Here is a 22196-nt window from a genome sequence, read left to right as displayed (position 1 = left end):
ATGTCTGTGCTTTTAGATCCGATGAAGGTGAGCTGGTCGTCCACAGGATGTGAAACCCAGACACAAGGACACAAGCACACCGAGTGCCTCTGCTCCCACTTGACTTACTTCGCTGTGCTGGTTGTGAGTCTCCGGCCGCCAGGCAAACTGTCCAATCAGGAATTTGGGAGTAAAAGAGGTGCAGTCTCACCCTGTTCTGTGCCCCTCTGCAGCAAATAGATCCGCAGCCAGTGCGCCACCTCCTGCCTCTGACAGTTATCACGTCAGTGGGCTGCAGCTTGTCAGTGATCAGCTGTGGCATTCTGATCGTCTTCCTCTGCAGGAGCAGGTGAAAGTCCGCCTGCCCGAGAAACATCCTCATGCTCGTCATTTCAGAGTTTTGGAGTGTCAATCTCCCCCTGCGAGTAACTGCAGCCAAACCCTGATGACCAAACGTTGGTCAGAAACAAAAAAATATACCCTCAAATCAATAAAGATTGCGCCCTCTACATTTCTCTGTGAACACTCTGGTGCCAGCGGGTTTTAAATATTCCACGTTTAACCTTAAACTGCTGAGAGACAGAAAGTCTCTGAACATGACCCGAACACGTTATTGAGTCAAGTGTCACAACACAGCAAGCTGTTGTGGCTTCATGCAGTGCCATTGAATGACATTAGCTCTATTCCACCTGTCATCCCCTGCAGGAGATCAAAGGAACAAACCACTCACATCCACCTGGGTTTAGCCATGTCCCTCCTCTTCCTGAACCTGCTCTTCTTCTTCACCAGTGTTGTGGGGAACATAGGGGGATGTGATGTGTGTATGTTGATGGGGGCTGGTGTCCACTATGCCCTGCTCAGCTCCTTCAACTGGATGGGAATAGAAGTTTTTCACACCTTCTGGCGGGTATACATGGTGTTTACACCCCCTCCCAAGCCTATGGTCTGGAACCTCCTGGGCTTCTGTGAGTGTGTGTCTACTAATGCCTGATTCCAGGTGGTCTGGATTGTGATCGAAACCGGGCGCACTCCAAAACATCAAATATACTTTATTATACAATGGGGCAGTTGGCTGGGTGCAGGCACACGGTTTGGCTTGAATTTGGAGATGTTTGTCTTCCAGATGCTGATTTTTTCAGCCCACATGTTGGAAAACATGCACAAACATCTCTGTTCCTTTGCTCTCGTTCTAGACATGTCACCGGGAAGTAGCCTGGTCCCATCTGAGAATCACGTCGATGATGGAACTGTGGTGGAATAACTCATGAGAGTAATGTTCACACATTGGACTTTCTGAACATTTGACCTGTCTTCCAGTTGTCCCATGTCTTCCCGTGAGCATCTTGTTGCTGGTTGGGGACATCTACGGTCAGAGGATGGTGGTTCCAAGCCGCGATGAGTCCAACCCTTACCTGATGTAAGACAGATTGTTCCAACCCTGAAACTCAATGTCAGGGATGGAATGACCCATTTGCATACTTGGTGTATGAAGATGTGTGTCACAGGTCAGGTGCTCCTTCCAAACTAAGCTCAGCCATCTATCCATGACTGGTTCAGATGATCCTTGTCACAGCGGTGCTGCATTACATTACATTACATTACATTACAGTCATTTGGCATTTGGCAGACGCTTTATCCAAAGCGACTTACAAAAAGTACAATTCAGTCACCGAAGATCCGAAGTACCAGTAGTCGGAAGTCAGAAGTGACCACTCTACCAAACAGCCATCTCAGAACCATATGCATACATACATTCATTTCTTCTTCTTCCTTTTTTGGGGGGGGGGATAAGGGCTAAGTGCAATTAGTGGGGTAGTGCTTGGTGAAGAGGTACGTTTTCAGCTCACGGCTCCAACATGAAAGGCTCTATGTGCAGTCTATGTGTTGTCAGAATGATAGTATCGTCCGAGATGTTTTTCTGAAGCATGAACATATGACTTGGAAGGAACTGAGAATCCAAGTTTGTGGTTTGTGTCCAGGTGTTGGATGAAACAGACCCCGCCCGCCCTGCTGGCCCACTACTTCACTAACATCACCGCCCTGGCCTTACTGGTGTCTGCTGGCACCGTGATGCTGATCCTGATTTATTGCAAGATCCGTAATCGAGACGAATGGAGGCAGCGCAGAGTGGCCGTCGTCAGTATGTGGGGTCTCAGTTGCCTCTTTGGGACGACATGGGGTCTCACCTTCCTGAACTTTGGGCCCCTGTCTGATGTCATCCTCTTCTTGTCCTGCATCCTCAATTCCTTACAAGGTAAGAGACCTTCTGCTCTTTGATGTGCAAGTCAAAAGACCCCAAGGGGTGTGGTAGCAGCACCCCATTGGCTGAGAAGCTCTGAGCGACAAGGAGCTCACCATGGTCTCCTGGTTTAACGTGGAACAGAACCAAAGCTGTTTATTCTGAGTAAAATCTCCTCATTAAACTGTCTTTGAAACTTGCTCTTGGAATTGAGCCTCGGCTGTGTTGTCACTCAGGTGATGCCAGGTGTAGATGAAATGAGATGAAACTAAATATCAAAACACCAGACCCAAGTTCACTCAGATCAAGTTTCACAGCCTGATGTTCTACCATCAGTAACAGTCAGCGCAGCTGGTTGAAGGACTCAAAGCTGCTCTATATTACAGGTGTCCGTTTTGGAGTTCGTTCAGGGCCTTTAACACCCCTGTTCCCCTGAAGCGTGGTTAGAAACAGTAAGTGATGATTGTCCTAATGTCTCCTCACCAGGGTTTGTCCTGATGTTGCGCTTTTACATCCTGGACCGGATGCAGAAACGGGAAGTAGGCTCGTCTCTCGGCAGCAGCAGCACTGGCTCCACCAGGCAGCACATGCTGCAGGCCCAGGAGAAGAGGTAGAGCATGTAGCATTCCAGGCTTGCCGCTGTCAGTGGGACAGATTGGCGACATCACTCAGTAAGTCAGCCAGTCCTGGAGCCTGCTACCCTCACCCCCACCTCTGACCCCCAGGAGTCACTGAGTCCTCATCGGAGGGCTTGTGATTGAGCCTCACTTAAACCCGGTCACTGCATCTCTGAAATCACCTCCATTTGTTTGACTGACCTAGCTTTGTTAGGGAAGTGCCTCTGTTTCTAGCCATAGATAAGCTTTTATTTTAGACTCTTCTGGCTGTCAGTGTGTCTTGTAGACTTTGAAGTAGCACTTAAGATTATTAGTGGAGAGGAGTCACCACAGCCAGTTTAGATACCAGCCTCAGGCAAAAGCTACATTTTGGTAGAACATATTTCAAGACATGTGTCGCTCCGATAAACAACACTCAAACGTCGGCTGTAGATGGATGTTTCAGAGCTGTTGGCCTTGAAACTAAAGAAAGGGGCAGGATGAATTGACCTGTACTTTAAAGGTACGACAGACTGAAGTAGGAATGTTTGACAGGCCGGGAGAGAGTGCTTTGTCCTGCTGGAATTTGTTATTGCTCATAATACTCCTATTTTTAAAGCACAAATTCATTCTGTTGTTGTAATCATGCTGCTGTACTGTGTCAGCTAAGGGAAGCCAAAAGCAAGCCATCATTCAAGTTTAGGCCCAATTACTGGCACATAACTAAGGGCTAAAGTCTTGAACCTGACTGACAACTGAGACTCTGCGTCTGCCACTGTGTCCCCTGTACTTTCCCACACTGTTCGCACTGATCCGTCAAATGTCACTTTTGTCTCCCGGGGATACCTTGTCTCCCTTCTCATGCATGGAAACGGCAAACATTCCATGAACTTTATTCAGATAATTAGTATTCTTGTTTAACTTGGACCAATGAGTGATTCTAAAATTCACTGGCAGACACTACACAAAATGTACAGATGTACACAAATGCTGTACACAAATGTACAGCAGAAAAATAAAAAATAAAATATGTGGTTCTTATTGTACTGGTATTAAATTGATGAACATCCCAGGATTTGTCATGGGTAATATAAGCTGTTCAGTCAAATCTGAGCTACAAGGAATAACCGTGTATACCAGCTGTATCCGAAAGCAAAGCAAAAAACAATGAGGTTTGAATTCTGCCGCAGATCACATATGACTGATATGACTCAACTTGAGAATTTAGATACTGTGATTTTTGCACTTTTTGTTCTCTGTGTCACTGGTAATATTTTTTATATTTGAGGTTGTTTTCATTTTATGGATCCAAACAGAATTATTAAATAAATCTCTTTTTCAAGATGAGTGTTCATTTTCAGTGACTGGGGGCCGGGTTTGCTTATTGAAGAAGAAATGCCTTTATTGTCACATTCAGTTATGCATGATACACAACATCAGCAAAATTTGACCACTGCATTTAACCCATCATGGATGAACCATGAGCAGAAGGCAGCTAAGTAACAGCGCCAGAGGGAGCAGTTGGGGGTTCAGTGTCTTGCTCAATTCGACAGCCGAGAACCGAACCAACGACATGACCGGTCCAAGAACAGCCTCTCTAACCCCCAAGCTACGCAGGCCCTTGAGATATTGATCTAAACAAGAGATCTATGTGGACAGATGTCTGTCATTGTCTATCTCCAAATGAAGGATTATAGAAGACTGAAAACAACATGATTGAACTTGACGTCTTGATTTCCTGTTTGTCTCCACATCCCTCCATTTTGCATCTAATATCAGTCCTGTGTCCGGTCGTGCTATAAAGCTATTCATTTCTGAGTTTTGAAACAATTATCCCACCTTGCCTTTTGATCTACTTTTCACCAAAAGACACTTGTTTTTGTATCTTGTCCGTGCATCCCTGGTTCCCTCCTCCCTGGCTTGTCGTTGTGCCTCACGTCACTGACATCAACATGAAACCCTTTCAGACTTCTCAACCTCTGACCTCGTGCTCCTCGCAGCCCCACTCTAATTGCGAGCCGCCCTTCACACACCTCCATCTCACACAGCCGGTCACCTCAATGCATGCATGTTTCTCTGGAGCACGGGACAGGCGGTGTCCTCTGTGACACTGGGATTACTGCAGATTAAATTAACTTCAGCTGCTGCGTTCAAGGGTCACCACAACCAATCATCTACCTCAATTGAACCCTCTCTGCATCCTCTCCCGCCATCTAACAAAGTGTTCTTTCTCCTTCCATCCATAAACCTCTCTGGTCTTCCTCTTGACCTCCTGCCTGGCAGCTCCAACCTCAGCATCCTTGTACCCAGGTCTTCACCAGCCCTCCTCTGTCCCTATCCAAACCATCTCAGTGTGACTTTATCTCCAGAATATTGAACATGTGCTGTCCCTCTGATGGACTCATTCCTGATCCTCTCTCTCCTCCTCACTCTCCAGGAGAACCATGTCTTAGTTGTGATTTAAATGTGCCGCTGCTCTTCTCAGCTAGAACAGGCTTGAAAATTATTTAACTAGGAAATCCACACTGAGATTAAAAAAACACAAAAACAAAGGTGGATCAATTTTAAAAATAAAGACCCTTCAAGATACTCTTTTCACCACCTGTCCCAACATGCTTCCACATGTTGTTCCTCGTCCTCCTCTCCTACCTCTTCCATTACTCTGGATTGCTGACCCTGCTTGAAATCCTCCATGTTCTTCACCCCGAAAATTAACCAAGAAAATTTGCAATCCACTATCAATGTCATCTTTAGCTTTGTGTTGATTATTAAATCGATCATTTTCAATGAGTGATTGTCCACTATTGCTATTTTTGTTACATTGAGATCCATCCTGCCGACATTGTATGATATAATATATACTGACATATTTATGCTTTTAAATCCACTTCATTTTCTCATCTGCGATCATCATGCCACCATTGTATGGTATTACTGGCTGGTTTTGCACAGAACTGTACAGAACCCTCTGCTGCTACTCTGCATTCAAATTACATATTTTTACATTTCAGTTTTTATGCTGTTGAACTTCCGTCATCCTTTCGCATCAGTACCAGTATATTGTATCTGCGTCCACTTTATAGATTAAAGTTTACTGTGCACTTTTGACCCTTTATTTTTGTTAATTTTGTGTAACTCTGGGATCGTGAGAAATGTCTTCTCCATTCCTCTGGATGTCTGGTACATGTGGAGAAAGTGACACCAAAGCTGAAAGTGAACTTCCTCTTCAGTAAAAAAAAACAGTGTATTCTCGGGGGGTTGTTTTTAGACCAGGCCGGGGGGGCTGGAAAAGCCAGAGGCTGTTTTTCGCCAGGAAACCAACAGGCGGCCGGCGGTGGATCCCGGCGCGACCGCCGGCGTGTGACGTCACCGAGCCGCAAGAGCCACTGGTCTGCAGGTGCGGATGCTCCACGCCGGGAGGACACCGTGTCGGCCGGCAGTCACGACCGTCCATCGGAAGGGGGCGACTGGCGTCGGTAAGACGGGGGAGAAGCTCGGGGACCGGGCGGGGCGCCGGATGGAGCCCGGGTCGGCGGCAGCCGCGGGACCAAAGGCAAGAGCCGTTGGCATTGTAGCCGCGTTAAGCTAGCTGAGGTGCGAGCGGAGGTCCGACCCGCGGCTGTTCACAGCTGAAGTTGGATTACTGTGAAGGACAGACCGGGCTCGGCTTTAAAAAGCCACCTGTGTCTGAAGGACATTTTAAATGACGAGGTAATGTCTTTATCAACGTTTTATTCTCGTCTCCGCCGAGCCGCTTAGATCCGACGAATTCCGTCAATCGAGCGAATTTTATTTTGAAAATTTCAAGAGGAAACCACGTTGAACGTTCTGTAAGCTTCTTGACTGGCGACGGCGGGTCGGAGTTTCTAAAATACCAATTCTGATAATGACGTATCGCTGCAACGCTCCCTGTCATGATCCCGGTGTCATGCCGAGAGTGATCCCGAAGGGACTTGGTCCCCGGCTATACTATTCATGCAAGTGTGATAAATATAAACTACGACTATTCATCTCGCTCTCTATCTCCCTCTCACTCGCACACACACACAATCTGATCTTCATCTGTCTCCATGTTGATGATGTGATGCATCTACCGATGGATATCTATTCTTCGGCAGCTCAGTAAGCAGTCTGAGAACGTTTTAGCTGAACTTTTTGAAAGCTCTTTTGTCAGCTTTGATATGAATCCACGAGGGCCATCGCCGTGTGTGTGTATGCATGTTTGTGTGTGTGTTAGAGAGAGAGAGTGAATGTGATGGAAGATCGAAACATTCAACCAGGTTTTCTTATCACTTCTTCTCTTAGGGTTTTGTTTACTGTTTTGTTCAATTTAGGTCGCCCATTTTGAGAGTGGCTTTATGAAAATAAAATCCAGGAATTATGTAAATCCTGCAACAGAAACACACACACTCGCAGACATCAACACATATACTGACAGAAACAAACACATTAATTACTAAATACACATGAACATCCACACACTCACGAACATGATACAATGACTGAATCTCACATTAGCACATCTCGTGTGTGTATCTGTGTGTGTTTGTTTGTACGTGCGTGCGTGCTCAACTGACGTCATATTCAAAGAAGTCTGTAAAATCAGAAAAGAATGGAAAGAGAGTGAAAAGAGTCTCGGTGTATTGTGTTGTGTTGTGTGTGTGTGTGTGTGTGTGTGTGTGTGTGTGTGTGTGTGTGTGTGTGTGTGTGTGTGTGTGTGTGTGTGTGTGTGTGTGATCTTTTTCCCCTTGGTACCCCAGTGTAAATTTCACAGCTCTCTGAGGGATGATGGTCCTTAGTTTTACTTCATGACGTCTCAGTGATATAAAACACCGGGGAATTATCTGCTTAATCTGAGATTATGAGGATTTCATGCACAGACTGTAGCAGAAGTGGGGATGTTGTTTCACATTCGTGAAACTCTAATCTTGGTTGCTTTGCCAAGATTCCAGTGTTTACTTTCTTCAGTTTCAGGTTTGGTCACTGTATTCATTACTTTTTCTGAATGTTCACTGATTTTAGTTCTCCTTGTTAAGGTCAGTGAAAATGTGAATAAATGTTTAGGAAAACAACATGGATATGACAGCAGGAGAAGGACAGAGTGAAACGACACATCTGGCAGAGATTTTTGAATAAATTGTCAAGATGTGCATTGATTGATTTCAAGCCACTGTCAAACTGAATGTTTCCCTGTTGTTGTATGTGAAGAATTCATGAGGGATTATTGAAGGATTAATGAGTAATTATTTTGGGATTATTGGAAGATTATATAAAAAGGATTAATGGCAGATCAGTAAAGTATTCATGAAGGATCATTTGAGGATTATTGAAGGACTACTGGTAGTTTGATGAGGTTTATGGAAGATTATTGGAGGACTCTTAAGGGATTAGTGAAGGATTATCAAAGCCTTAACAGAGGATTATTTAGGGATTCATTCAGGATTGTTGAGGATTGTTAATGGAGGATTATTAAAGGATTAATGGGGAATTATTGAGGGATTATTGGAGGATTATTAAGAGATTAGTGAAGAACTGTTGAGATGTTATGGAGGATTGTCAAAGGATGACTATTTTTGAAGGATCAACGGAGGATGGTTGTCATGGACTCACTGTTCTTCCTGTCACCCAGGAACCTAGAAAGGAACCCCTGTTGGTTCCTCAGCTCCTTCTTGTGTCCTAAAGTGCTGCCATCATGGATGACCAGGAGGACGCCAAGAGGCTGAACGACGCTCATTCATCCCATGGGGTGGAGCCACAGCAGGAGACCATTCAGCTAAAGAAGGAGATCTCGCTGCTTAATGGCATCAGTCTGATTGTGGGGAACATGATCGGCTCAGGCATCTTCGTCTCCCCAAAAGGTGTGTTGCTCTACAGTGCCTCCTATGGCATGTCGCTGGTCATCTGGACTGTCGGAGGCCTGTTTTCTGTGGTGGGGGCCCTGTGCTACGCTGAGCTAGGCACCACCATCACCAAGTCGGGGGCATCGTACTCCTACATCCTGGAGTCCTTTGGCAGCTTTATCGCCTTCATTCGCCTGTGGACGTCCTTGTTGATCATCGAACCCACCAGTCAAGCCGTCATTGCCATTACCTTCGCCAACTACCTGGTGCAGCCGCTCTTCCCCACCTGTGAACCACCGTATGCTGCCGCAAGGCTCATTGCTGCTGCATGCCTATGTGAGTCAGGGGGTCAGCTTCTAGGTTTTGGGTCCAAGACTGGGTTTTGTTCCAGGGTACAGAATATCTTTGTAAACCATCCCAGGCCTGCTGACATTCATCAACGCCGCATATGTGAAGTGGGGTACCCGCGTGCAGGATGTCTTCACCTATGCCAAGGTGGCTGCCCTGGTGGTTGTCATCATCACTGGTTTGGTCAAACTGTGCCAGGGTGAGTGGTGTTGGAGAGCATATATTATGTTTCTAACTGCCATGGATAAATGAACATGAAAATCTTCATCCTGTTCAGTAAAGTCAGCTAATCCTCAGAACACAGAGTACAGAGTCACAGGAGAGCTGAGTGGGTTGTATATGTCCCGTATGAGATAGGTTGGCTGGTAATTGGCTGGAAGCTGGGTGATGTCAACATGAGACTGCAACTTCATGTGAAGTCCTCCGATCCTGAGTCTGAGCTATTTCATCCTGAAAATTATATTTGCTTCAAAAACAGGTTCCAGAAAAAGGCCCCGTCCTAGAGCTGGCCCTGTTCTGTTTCAGTCCATCTAAAGCAAGCTCAAACTCTGTCCCTGTTGTGCGTCTCAAACAGGCTACTCAACCAACTTTGACGCAGCCTTTCAGGGTTCCTCCAGAGATCCCGGCGACGTGGCACTGGCTCTTTACTCCGCCCTCTTCTCCTACTCGGGCTGGGACACACTCAACTTTGTCACAGAGGAGATCAAAAACCCTGAAAGGTAAAGTGCGTAAATACATAAATGGATGGATCAATGGATTAATCTCTCACTTCAGGTGCAATCCTCAGAGATAATTGATCATAGTCTGCCACAACTCTGTCCTATGCCCTCCTGTCAGTCCTGCTTCCTTTTGTTCTCGATGCCCCATCCACTTTCCTCTGCTTCTTTCTCTTCAAATTTCCCCATCAATGCCAGGTTTTCCAAGCTGTTCTTTCTCAACCCACGGCCCATCTCATCCGCTTGGTCCTTATCTGGCAGATTAGCTTCCTGTCTGTTACAGCTCATTGTTGCACCATCTTTGTGGTCACTCGCTTTATCGATCTCTGTCTTCAGTACCATGGTGACGGGAACCATGTCACAAATTTCCAAATGCTTCTTCATATCATGTCAGATTTTATTTCTATCCCGACCTAGTCATCTTATGACACTTTCCATGTACAGCAGGATTGGACCACACTCTTTCAGATAATCCACAGAAATCAAACATTCCCCCAGGAGCGAGCACTTGGAGACAGCAACAGCGAGGAAACTGCCTTTTACCAGTGCAGAAACCTCAAAAAGGTCCCAGCTTAATGTTTCGTTCTGCCTTGACTGGTTGGGGTAAAAAGAGAGAAAGACAGAGAGATAGAAAGCAGGAGTGTGAAAGAGATGGCTGGCAGGGACACGCGGAAATTATCTGATACTAATGATGACACTTGCGCTAACAGTTACATGCTAATAGCTGAAATGATACATCAATAGCTTTATTATTCATAAAAGGAAATAACAATTGTGGACCCCTGGTGATGGGCTGCAGTAGATCCAGACACCCCCCCCCCGCCCAGAACCTGCAACATGGGACATGAGAATAGGCAGGATTTCAGATTTTATTGATTAAGATTTACTTTAAGCTAAACATAGGAACTGTAGCATGAAGCCCAAGATCCGTGTCCTGAACTGCTTAGGATGTTCTCCAGTCTTCAGAAAGCTTATCTGGCTGGTGCAGTCCTCTTGATCCCATTTCCACATCTAGAGTCCTCTGTGATAGTGCTACTGAGGTAATGACAGAAGAACCTTGATTAATTATCCAGTCCTTCGCTTCCAGGTTCCATCTTGAAACCTCTCATCTATGCAATAGCCAAACATTCTGTATTCCTGCAGTTTATTGATAATCCCTTCCTTCACACATGTCAAAAGTCCCTTCGTGACTATTGCCCTCTTGCTCCCAGGAACCTACCCCTCGCCATTGCCATCTCCATGCCCATCGTCACCGTCATCTATATCCTGACCAACGTGGCGTACTACACTGTCCTGGACATCAGTGCCATCCTGGACAGTGATGCTGTGGCGGTGGTGAGAAAAACAGGCCCTCATCACTACAAATCCAGTCCCTTTTTTATTCTGCAGCAGAATCGGTTCCATAGACTCCCAGGTTTTATCTTTACATCTTTCTTCCTCCCTCCAATGCGAGAGAATTCTTGCTTGTGTGTGTCGAAGTTCTTCTGTCGGGCTCAAATATATATATCTATATTATTTTGAACACTTTCAAAGTAAAAACATGACGGGGACATTGTTAGAAATCTGACTGGACAAGTGAGTGCACTTTACCCTCCAAAACTCAAATGTACTTTAAACAAGCAGGGAACAGGGAAATAAGTTGCAAAAGGGAAATAATTAAAAAACAAAAATGATTGAAAAGAAAAGGTGACAATCAGTTTGGTGGTGTGATGCATTTATTAGACTTAGACAGAATTTTTGTCATTCTGTACATAGCAGGTGTGTACAGAACAAAATTTTGTTTGCATAGGCAACATCTTTGCATTATCCAGACATAAACGTGCAGGTCGATGTATAGTATGTATTTATAGCAGTAAACACCAGCAGTTTGATGGCAGTGCAGTTAAATAGCAGGAGTGGGTTGTATGTACAGAGAAAAAAATGCTACAGCGGTGAAATATACATTTTCAGATAAATAAATATAAAGATATCTCATTGTGCAACTGCCAACTGCAAAAAAGTGCGACTGAATTGCAGTTATATGGGAGTGCAGTTTTACTTTATGTTTTAAGTTTCCGGTCCACTCCATTTTTGTTGATGAAACACATTTAAAATATCTAATGGGCTCCACTAATTGGCGCTTTCATCACCTTTACGCAGGGTGGCATTCACTCCTTTTACACTCACACACCAATGGTGGTGGAGCTGATATGCGAGGCGCTTAACTTGACCCCCAGTAGGAGCAAAAGACACTTAGGGATGGAGACAGGAAGAGCAAGGGATTGAACTACTGTGGCTCTGGCTTTTCCAGTGGCAGCTTCGAGACTCAGAGTTTAGGGGCTGCTAAGATCAGCTGATCTCAGGGAACCTGAGGCTGCAGGGGTGACAGAGATCAGAGAGCTCAAATAGATCCTGTGACACATTGGGAGCCAGTGAAGGGAGGTGTGCTCCTGTCTGCGGGGTGCAGGGTCCTGCAGAAACCTCATTGTGATCTAAACAAGTTGTAATAAAAGCATGCAGGACAGTCAGATCAGGATGAATGTGGACTTTGGACATTTGCCATGGAAGAACAGGAGCCGATCTGTGTTTATTTCCATGTCTCCTTTGGGTTCATTTCGGTGATTCTGACTCGTCTCTGATACAGACCTTTGCAGACCAAACTCTGGGTGTGATGAGCTGGATCATCCCCATCGCCGTGGCGCTTTCCTGCTATGGTGGTCTCAACGCCTCCATCATTGCCGCGTCCAGGTGGAGCGCTGAACCATCGCCTGGGGTGGAGGAGCAGGAGTGTAACACACACTCCTTTGGAATTCACTTCTACTGATTGACAATATGTTCATTGATTATATCCCTTTTCATGGATTGAACCATCTGGAAACATTATCATTTCCATTTTGGGGTTAAAAATTCAATCTCTAATTTTTTCCTTTCAAAAGTTTAATTCATCTGAAAACTAACAGCTCAGACTGAGATCTTTTGCATTACCATTGTTTGATTTAATCATTTCCTGCTGATTTGAAGGCACATTTTCTGATACTTTTCTATTCAAATGAATGAAAGCTGGTGAACTTTAAGGACTTAATCCTGACCATGACCTTAAATCTAACCTTGACACTGAACTCAATTCTTAGTAAGACCTTTACCCTAACCCTAACTTTTATCCTGACCTTAATTCTGACCCAAATACACCCATGTCTCCAGGTTGTTCTTCGTGGGTTCTCGGGAGGGCCACCTCCCTGATGCTCTGTCCATGATCCACATTCAGAGATTCACCCCGGTCCCTGCCCTCATCTTTAATGTGGGGATTTTATTTGTGAATCAAAGCTTCTATTGTTAATCTAAAAGGCCTTTTATTTTTAAATTGTCAGGACTTCCTTTATGACAGCTAATATTCAAAAAGTGTCATCCTCTTCTTCATTCTTCTCCTGCATTCTTATTCTACTTTCTTATTCTTCTTCATTCTTCAGTGTGTTATGTCTCTGATCTACTTGACGGTGGATGACGTCTTCCAGCTCATCAACTACTACAGCTTCAGCTACTGGTTCTTCATGGGTCTATCGGTGGCCGGTCAGATCTTCCTGCGCTGGAAGGAGCCAGACCGCCACCGGCCACTGAAGGTAGGGGGCACTGTCCTCTCTTCAGGCCTGTATTCGTACATTTTATGTCTATTACATCGAGGGAACATACACATGTTCCCTCAATGTAGTGTTCTGTCATGAATGTAAAAGTGTTTTCACTTAATTGCTCACCTTTTTCTGCCTGACCATTTTCAAGTAGAGTAATTACCTGCAAATGTCAAGACCTGATCCAAGGGACTCAGAAAACAAAGTTGTCTCCTTCTCCTTTGGGCTGCTCCCTTCAGAAGTCACCACACCAATCACCTGCCTCCATCAAACCCTCTCCTCTATAGCCTCTCGTTCTCACTCCATCTAACTTCATATCCCTCTCTCCCTCCATCCATAAACCTCCTCTCTGGTCTTCCTCTAGACCTCCTGCCTTGGAGCTCCAACCTCAGCATCCTTCTACCCAGGTCTTCACCATCCCCCCTCTGTCCCTGTCCAAACCATCTCAGTCTGACTTTTTCTCCAGAACATCTAGCATGTGTTGTCCCTCTGATGGACTCATTCCTGATCCACTCCATCCTCCTCACTTACAAGGAGAGCCTCCACATCTTCATGTCTGCTGCCACCAGGTCTCACCCTCTCTTCTCCACCTGTCCTCTAGTACTCTTATTACTGCTGACACTTTCCCCCACCCATTCCAATCTGCTTGAACACGTTTCTCCACTCTCTCCATTACTCTGGACTGTTGACCCTTGGTAATTAAACTCCTCCACCTTCTGTATCTCCCCCTATAGACCCACTGTTCCCCTTGGGTTCTTCTCGTTCACACACGTATTCCAACCTTACCTGCTCCCCACTTTACTATACATTGCAATGTCATTGACATAAACAACAAAGTATTTCAATTGGAAAAAAGTCAACGAAGAAAGGTCAACTAATTATGATTTTGAAATTGTCTCATTCTTAGACTTTGTAATCTCTAAATCTGTTTTCTCTCCCTTCATTTCTGTTCTACTTCCTGTCTTGTCGTCTGTTTGTGGGTCTCCTCCTCCAGTTGTCCCTCTGTTTTCCGCTGCTCTTCTGTCTCTGTGCCATTTTTCTGGTGGCCGTTCCCCTTTACAGTGACACTGTCAACTCCCTGATTGGGATTGCCATCGCCTTGTCCGGTGTCCCCATCTATTTCCTGGGAGTCCACCTCCCTGAGGCCAAGCGGCCGCCAGTCATCACCAAGCTGCTGCGTGAGTCTGACGTCTCTCTGACTTCATGTTTCCTCAGCATTCCCTCCAGACTATCTGTTCCTGCAGGTTGTTTAACCCACTGGACTCAATTGAGCTGCCTCTGTGTTCTGACGGAGATGGACAAGGTGGACTAGCCTGGATGTGTCTGCTGCAAGGATGCTGAAGATTCGCGGCTCCAGTTTGCTGACCTGGAGATTCTGCCAGGAATTTTCTCCTCGCTAGACATGGAAACTCTTCTGCTGTACAGGTGTTTCGATTATTCAGCCAATAGATTCCTGATCTCTGTCAAGTAGCCTACCTTGAAAGTTGCTCCTGGGATTTTTCAGGCGATCTGGTACTGATCTGCTTGTCATGCACCCATGTTTTGCGTGGACTGAACTGTTTTTATCTGGATTAAATCAGTGACCTGTCGACTCAACCTGCTGTTTGATTTGAGACTCAAACTTTAGTTTTCATTTATTGTTTATTTAACAAATTGAAAAAGAAACCAAACCTTTTTGTGGCTGATTACAGATTTTGTTTTCCCTCTTTTCACTCTTTTTCAACTTTGGGAAAATCTGATCTTCACCAGCAGCTAACCTCATCTCTTACTACCTGTTAATTCAGGCAACGATGCTACATTTCTATTAGACATGTTTGCTACTCAGTTTCTCTGTGGTGGTTTGGGTCAAAGGGATATTTTCCATTTGGAAGCAGACCTTTGGATCTGTGTGCCAACAGCAGGTATTTTGAATGAAACTGGAAAACAGACAGTGCCCTAGAGTGTTCTGTAACCATACTTACAGTAATTTTCAATTAGCACCACAATGCAGGAGGTTTGGATTTTCAAAGGCATGTGTTGTTGCATCTACACCAGAAATAAATCCAGAATTCCAAAACTTCCTCCTGCACCCGTCATTCCATCCAGAGGGTAAATTTGTTGGATCCTAGTGGTCTAATCCTGCACAGACTATACAAACAGATAAAGGGTCATGAAGGTCATGTGGATCAGAGGCTGATTATAATACGGCAGCCTACTGCTAATGGGTCATCCATGATGGGTTATTTGCAGAGATCGAATTTCTCCATGAGGGAATAATGAAGGATAAATTATTATTAGTATTATTTCTATTATTGATAATTTTAAATGTGTATGATAAAAACCCCACTGCCATATAGTTTAACTTTTGTCTGATGATTTAGGTCCTAACAGATACCAATTTAAACTCTGAACTCTTTTGCATGTTGGACTTTTCAAGAAACATGACTTAAGTTGTCTTGTTTCTAAACTTATTTCTGTTAATGAAACTTTCACCCCAGGAAGCATTGCCTTGTCCTTTGGCTGCTCCCTTCAGGGTCCCAGCCAATCACCTACCTCAGTCTACCTCTGCTCTCACCAACTCACTTCCTGTCCTCTTTCCCACGATCCATAAGCCTCCACTTTGGTCTCCCTCTAGACCTCCTTCGAGGCAGCTCACAATTCTCTTACCCAGATCTTTTCTCCACCCACATTCCACCAGTTTGCACAGGTTCTACAGTGGATAGCTTCCCTGGGTGAGTTTTGACCACTAAATTTCAGGTGTCCTTCTGTACATTTGATAAGAACTACCATTTTAACATTGAAACCTCAATTTCATCCGTTTCAAGTCAGACTTGGGGAAAGTGAATTTGAGTTTGCTCTCTGTGGATTCTGGGACTTTTCCTGATTTTGAAGGATGTTTGGGGGGAAAAACCCCCAACTCAGTTTACTGATAATTTGCGGCCATTGGTTATAAGTCATAAATCCATTACACCAAGCTTTCTAATCCATTGTGTTGGAAAGAAATTGCGAAGAATTACTTATTTTCAAAGCTTTTTATACACATCTACATATTTACAAAAAGTCTTAATTCAACAAGCATTCAAGAGAAACAACCCAACCTTCCAAAAGGAGGAACCAAACCCACACACAACAAAATTACACACCACGCTTTCACATTTTGCAAAAATCTAATACACACAGTTGTACATACAGGCGCTACCATGCACAAAATGCAAACACTCCAAGTGTCTCAAACGCACACAGCCCACGACATGACTAACGGAGGAGTAACAGCACAAAGCATCACATCTAAACACACATCCACTGTGAACACACACAAATTCACTCCACCAGATTAAAAAATAAACTGCTGGAAATAACGCCGACCGCCATCTGTGTAGTAGAAAGAGGGCAAGTGTGTGTGTGCAGGGTCACACATGTGCAAACAGTAAAGCTGAAATGTTCGAGGAACTCAAATCTTGGCACATTAAGCAACTTGAATTGGGAATGTGTTTATTTGGGGGAATGCTACACAACTGTTTCCACACGCTCTTTCCCTCCATACTCTTGACACACAGACAGAGAACAGCGTCATTTGCAAAGAGGGTCTTTCTGAGATCATCGCACCCGTGTGTTAGGGAAGTGGTCAGTCTGAATCATATTTGCTCCCTTTGTCTTCATCTTCATCGTCTTGGTCACTGCGGCAGCCCAGCTCATCCAGCACCTCCCTCTGGTAGCACTGCCAGCTGCGGCGGCTGTAGGAGTGCTCCTCCTCCCAGTAACCTACAAAGAGGCACCACAGATTACTGGATACTCGAGCTACTTTTGACAGTGTCCTGTTCTTTCTCCCTGACAGATTATTCAGATCCTCAATCTGGGTGGAAACTATCAAATACAAAGATAACACAAACTCGTCGTTTGGGGTCTGTAGCGGGCTCCTCAAGACCCTCTACCTGTCTATGGTAGCCAGCGAACTCTTCTTCCGTTAGTGTGCTACTGGGGTGGTACATGGACTGGTGAGGTCAATAGGCTCAACAAGCTAGTGAGGAAAGCCCGCTTGGACCATCTTCAATCAGTGGCAATGGGGAGGGTGAAGGACAAACTGAGCAATATCCTGGAGAATCCTGCCCGATGAGCTGTAGCTGATAGCCAGCTTATTTAGCCAACAGCTCCTCCTACCCCAGTGCAGAACTGAATACTTCAGGCGCTCCTTTGTGCCCATGGCCATCAGACTACAAACTGTCTTCTTCTCTCGGCTTTTCTCTTCAGGGGTCGCCACAGCAATCAACCTTCTCCATCTAACCCTACTCTCTGTATCCTCCTCTTACACAGCACCTACCTTCATATCCTACAACAGCAGTCTGGACAGCACAAACCTCTGACCCAGCTGGTAGTGCATCTGTGGTACCACAACATCACTACCTAACCCATTCGCAGGTGTTGTGCCCTAACTGCTTCGTCTATTTTTTCATCTTTGTTGGTGTCACTCAACTCGCATCATGTTTATTTTTGTCATTTTAATTGTCGATTCTTATCCTTGCTATCCCCCTTTTCACCCCACATTCTACTGACTAATCTTATCGTTCTTGTTGTTCACCCCGCTGTCTATTTGTCTGTGGATGTCTTTTGCTATCTTTTGTCTTTCTTATATATATTTATACTCATATTTATTTATATGGCCGTTGTTGCACTGCTGTGACAAAAGAATCCCCCCTATGGGGATCATTAATGTATATCTTATCTTAAACTTGTTGTACGGTTGACATCCAACCGCTGACATACCACCGTAACGCTCCTCCCTGTCGCTGTCGGAGTCGCTTTTTTCATCGGGGTATTCGTTCCTCCAGTTGCCTTCCTCGTTCTCATCATCCTCATCTTCATAGACTTCCTCTTCATGGACCACCATGTCAGGTACCTGAGAGTAAGATAAATCTGGGTGATATTTAAGTCACTGCTGGTTCTTGTGTAGTTCAATAGGGTTTCATATTTGAGGGGATTGATTGTATGTTACTTCTTAACAGAGGAAAGAAACAAGGGTTCTGGAACATTCCCTTCAGTTTGAGGTTTTGTTGCATTTTGTTCCTCCTTCGTGCACTTTACTGTTAAAGACTGAAACCCTAATCTATTTGAACCACTTAAAGTGTTTATCAAAATTATTAACCTAACATTTGAAATGTTGATGGAGGAGCTACATTTAGAGTTAATCTGAATTTAATAATCTGTGTTTGGGATAGAAGATCTCAGTGCTATTCTTTTCACTTCTTATTGCCAACGTTTAAATTCACTCACTCAAGACTCAGCACTCATTCATCTGTCCGTCCATCCATCCATCCATCCATCCATCCATCAAAACACACCAGTTCTCCCTCGTCGGCATAGGCCCTGACACAAAGAATGTCCTGGATCCAGCCCGGTGTCACGGTCTCCTGGTAGTAAAGGTCATAGACATAGTCATCATCCAGTTCCCGCTCGTCCTCCACTGCCCTAGGCCCAGAGATACTCAGACGCTCCCGCAGCATCTTGGTGTTGTTGCAGAGGATCTCCTCAGGGTCAGAGAGCTGCGTCTACAGGGAATACATTAATTCCACAGCACTTTTAATAACCAGCACGCCATTTGAAGACAAGAAAGGAAGAAAGAAAGAAAAAGACAGAAAGAAAGAAAGAAAAGACATCAAGGGTTAATAGGTCTGTACACTGTTGAAGGTACAAGGCAACTTCATGATAAAGATTGGATTATTGCTGCTGAGTATAAGCCACAAAACCTGGAACTGCCAATCTGGTGAAGGATGTTAAAAGATGTCTTCTTATAACTGAGAAAAAGCCTGTGATTGATTATTTTTCAAAGGGGTCACTAAGTTCAATGACTGAGGTAAAAACAGAAAGCCATCCGGGATGAAGAGCTCACCTTTCCAGGTGACTTGTTAGGGTCCTGCATGTCCTCATGGACAATATCAACCACCTGAATTTCACCAAGACCCCAACATTTGTCTTCATCATTGGCATCCTGCCCCAGACCCTCAGCATCCTCTTCCTGGGGAGTTGGTGGTCTGGCTGGAATCAACAAGCCGGGACGGTGGCTTGATAGTATTCTGTAGCGCTCTTCCCTCCGAGTGCTCCACTTGGTGCTCCTCAGGTCCCCGATGATTTGCTGAGAGCTGGTGGCGGGCGGACGGAGGATGTGAGCTGTGCGTGGACGGGCCAGAGCCTGCCGCACCTGCGTCTGGACTGGGGTTTCCTGGTTAAGGCAGAGGTTATTATTGGGTTGGAAATATCAAAACACATGATACATATCATAGTTGACATGACAACAAATCATTGGAGAACCAGTAAGTAGGTTTAGAGTAAAACAATTTTACTACGGAGTAGAGTGCAGCTCAGTTATGTTTAATCATGTTCAGTATCTGAGGACCGCAATTCATCTTTAAACGCGAATATCCATACATAAAATTGTTGCAAAGACAAGTTCTCCCCTCAAACATTCCAAGGTTCCAAGCAGCGAGTTGGAAATTCTCACAGAAAATAAACGCAAAAAACCTGCCCTAGAACCAGGGCCGAAATCAAATAATACCACTTCAGATTGGATTACGCGAATTCAAGCAGAATAGTGGGCTTGACATGACGGTAAACATTAAGATGACGCTACTCGAGTCTGGAATTAAGTTCGGGGTATTGACGTCGGGGGTGTTCAAAGACGCCACAAGAGCGCAGCGACGACCCGCGGCGCTATGCTAACAGTGAGCATCAGCGGGCCGTTAAAACGTAACAATCGTCACACTGTCGGATAAAATTCGAGCGTCTTGTCGGAGAGTCCTTTTCAGCAACCCGCTGTTTACAATGCCTCGCTAAATTTCCTCAATTCACCGAGACAGGTTCCGCGGCACGCGACGAAAACATTAGCCGACTCTGCTAGCCGACGCGGGCCTCTCACCTGAGTCGCTACGGTGGCCACGAGTTTGAACACAGAGTTTTCCACCTCGGCTTCATTAGGCTCCGGGACCGTCTCCCCGGTGTTTTGCGAGGTCTCCGGCCGTATCCGTTTGCACGCCAGCAGCAGTGCATCTGCGGGGTCGGTGCCCCTTTTCCTTTTCACCCGGAGGATAGTTGTGTTCGGATCCATGTTCCGCGTCCGTCTGAAGCCGTCTGGTGTGTCGGGCATGAGCTGTTGTGACTTGTGCTGAATGTTGCGTCAAATAAACGAACTGTGGAAATCGAGCAAATGAACCGAATCACGTCACAGACCGAACAGTTCACTAACCAACAGTTGATCTTTAATCTCGTCCTCCAGTCCTCTAGATCTATTATTCCATTCTTATTCCAAAGACGTCACTTAAATCCCTTGTTGATGTAGAAAAAGTTGCTAACAACTTAGCTTTCATACACTTATCCCATGTTTCTACATTACAGTTCTCAGGGACATCATATCCCTTATGTGACATCACATTGTCAGTTGATCACAGAAACATAAACTAGCGTGGGAATGCAGTCACATTCGGTAAAATCCAAGATTCTCAGTGTGGATTCTAGTTTTGCTTCCTGTTACACAAAGTTCTGATTTCTTGTCCCTCTCATGCAATTTAAGCACTGCCAGCTTCATTAGATGGTTTGTTTTGCAATGAAAATAAAATAATGCTCCCAAGTTTTTCCTCACCTAACCATGGTGTGTTAGGATATAACAGTAAGTGGAGAATCGAGATGATCCTTGATGAAAAATGCTATCAAGTCTTCAAAAGATTCGGTTAACAAATCGTTTGGACGAATCTTCTGGTGCTTCGATTCTAGTAAGTTAGTAACATCAAAATACTCATTCGATCCAACACCTCCCGCCGAGGGTAGCACGCAGGGCAAACGGAACAGGCGAGGTTTCTTCTTCTTCTGAGTGAGGCTGGCGGTCACTAACAATCCGGTACTTTGCTTCCCTCTGTTGGCAGAGTTTGGAACTCATGGGGGGGAAACACCTGGGTAACCATTATTGCTCATGCTCTGCAGGACCACATAGGGGCCTTTCCATCTGGGAGCCAGCTTGTTCATCTTTTGTGCAGGACCACCCAGAAGAGCCAGTCATCATCATATTGCTGTTGTTGTAGTTTGTCAAGGTCAACAGAAAGTGGGTGGCTCAGTTCAGGCAAACTTCTGTCAGTTTTATAATTTGTGTCTCTGTTAGGCAATGCTGTAATGCAGCCTCAGGGCGGCACTGGCCTGTGTCTCTCCAAGCCTGCCTTGGGGGGGCACGGAGCAGTGTCTCCCTGTGCCGGTCTCAAGCCCAGATAAATTCAGAGGGTTGCGTCATGAAGGGCATCTGGCGTAAAACTTTTGCCAAAACCAAACATGCGATTCAACCATAACTATACCATACCGGATCCGTCGCGGACCGGGTTAACAACGACCACCATTGGTACTGATGACCTACAGGGTACTAATGGAAATTGGGCTACTGTGGGTCGAAGAACAAGAACAAGAAGAAGAGGAGGAGTGTGTGTTCGGAAGCAGAGAGAGAGGAGGAAAGGAAAGAGCCTGGGACTGAGAGTAGGGACTTTGAATATTGGGACTATAACAGGAGAAGGTAGAGAGTTGGTTGACATGATGCAGAGAAGGAAGGTGGATATACTGTGTGTCCAGGAGACCAGGTGCAAAGGTAGTAAGGCTAGAAGCTTAGGAGCAGGCTTTAGGTCGTACTATTATGGTACTGACAAGATGAGAAATGGAGTAGGAGTTATCTTGAAGGAGGAGTTTGTAAGGAATGTCCTAGTGGTGAAAAGAATGTCAGATAGACTTATGAGTCTGAAATTGGAAATTGAAGGTGTGATGCTCAATGTTGTTAGTGGCTATGCCCCGCAGGTGGGATGTGAATCTGAAGAGAAGGAGAAGTTCTGGAATGAGTTGGATGAAGTGATGCAGAATATTCCCAGAAATGAGAGAGT

At 45.1% G+C, this 22196-nt stretch overlaps 3 protein-coding genes across 10 annotated transcripts in view; 2 read left to right on the top strand and 1 right to left on the bottom strand.

Annotated features, from left to right (window-relative positions):
• adgrg1 (adhesion G protein-coupled receptor G1) overlaps nt 1-5864 on the top strand; it is a 31058-nt gene extending 25194 nt beyond the window's left edge. For all 3 annotated transcript variants that reach the window (XM_086175285.1, XM_086175288.1, XM_086175286.1), the window contains 6 exons: nt 17-123; nt 213-328; nt 685-944; nt 1297-1396; nt 1959-2233; nt 2705-5864. In XM_086175285.1, the coding sequence (XP_086031411.1) occupies nt 17-123; nt 213-328; nt 685-944; nt 1297-1396; nt 1959-2233; nt 2705-2832 (986 nt within the window). In that variant the 3' untranslated portion in view covers nt 2833-5864. The remainder of the gene's footprint in view (nt 1-16; nt 124-212; nt 329-684; nt 945-1296; nt 1397-1958; nt 2234-2704) is intronic.
• A 297-nt stretch (nt 5865-6161) lies between these two features.
• slc7a6 (solute carrier family 7 member 6) lies at nt 6162-15354 on the top strand. 6 transcript variants are annotated; one of them, XM_086174849.1, is made up of 10 exons: nt 6162-6290; nt 8444-8990; nt 9076-9201; nt 9577-9721; nt 10930-11053; nt 12342-12484; nt 12899-12995; nt 13165-13314; nt 14315-14498; nt 14565-15354. In XM_086174849.1, exons 2-10 carry the CDS (start codon nt 8507-8509, stop codon nt 14630-14632), a joined length of 1521 nt encoding a protein of 506 aa, XP_086030975.1. In that variant the 5' UTR covers nt 6162-6290; nt 8444-8506; the 3' UTR covers nt 14633-15354. The 6 variants fall into 6 exon arrangements, with proteins under 6 accessions (XP_086030975.1, XP_086030979.1, XP_086030980.1 ...); XM_086174853.1 differs by having other exon boundaries at nt 12342-12445; nt 14565-15353; XM_086174852.1 differs by having other exon boundaries at nt 6201-6290; nt 8452-8990.
• Nucleotides 15355-16316: 962 nt separating this feature from the next.
• slc7a6os (solute carrier family 7 member 6 opposite strand) lies at nt 16317-21067 on the bottom strand. Its single transcript, XM_086174847.1, has 6 exons — nt 20927-21067; nt 20207-20477; nt 19184-19513; nt 18636-18842; nt 18061-18193; nt 16317-17061 (listed from the first exon to the last, which is right to left on the bottom strand). The coding sequence occupies exons 2-6, from the start codon at nt 20432-20434 to the stop codon at nt 16925-16927; spliced, it is 1035 nt and encodes a 344-aa protein (XP_086030973.1). The 5' UTR covers nt 20435-20477; nt 20927-21067; the 3' UTR covers nt 16317-16924.
• Nucleotides 21068-22196: the final 1129 nt, after the last annotated feature.

Source organism: Fistularia commersonii, chromosome 27 (assembly GCF_037954325.1).
Source record: "Fistularia commersonii isolate RoL2024-O1a breed Wild chromosome 27, RoL_Fcom_v1.0, whole genome shotgun sequence".
NCBI lineage: Eukaryota > Metazoa > Chordata > Actinopteri > Syngnathiformes > Fistulariidae > Fistularia > Fistularia commersonii.
The sequence above is the reverse complement of the archived record's forward strand: the minus strand, read 5'-3'. Positions and strand labels throughout refer to the sequence as shown.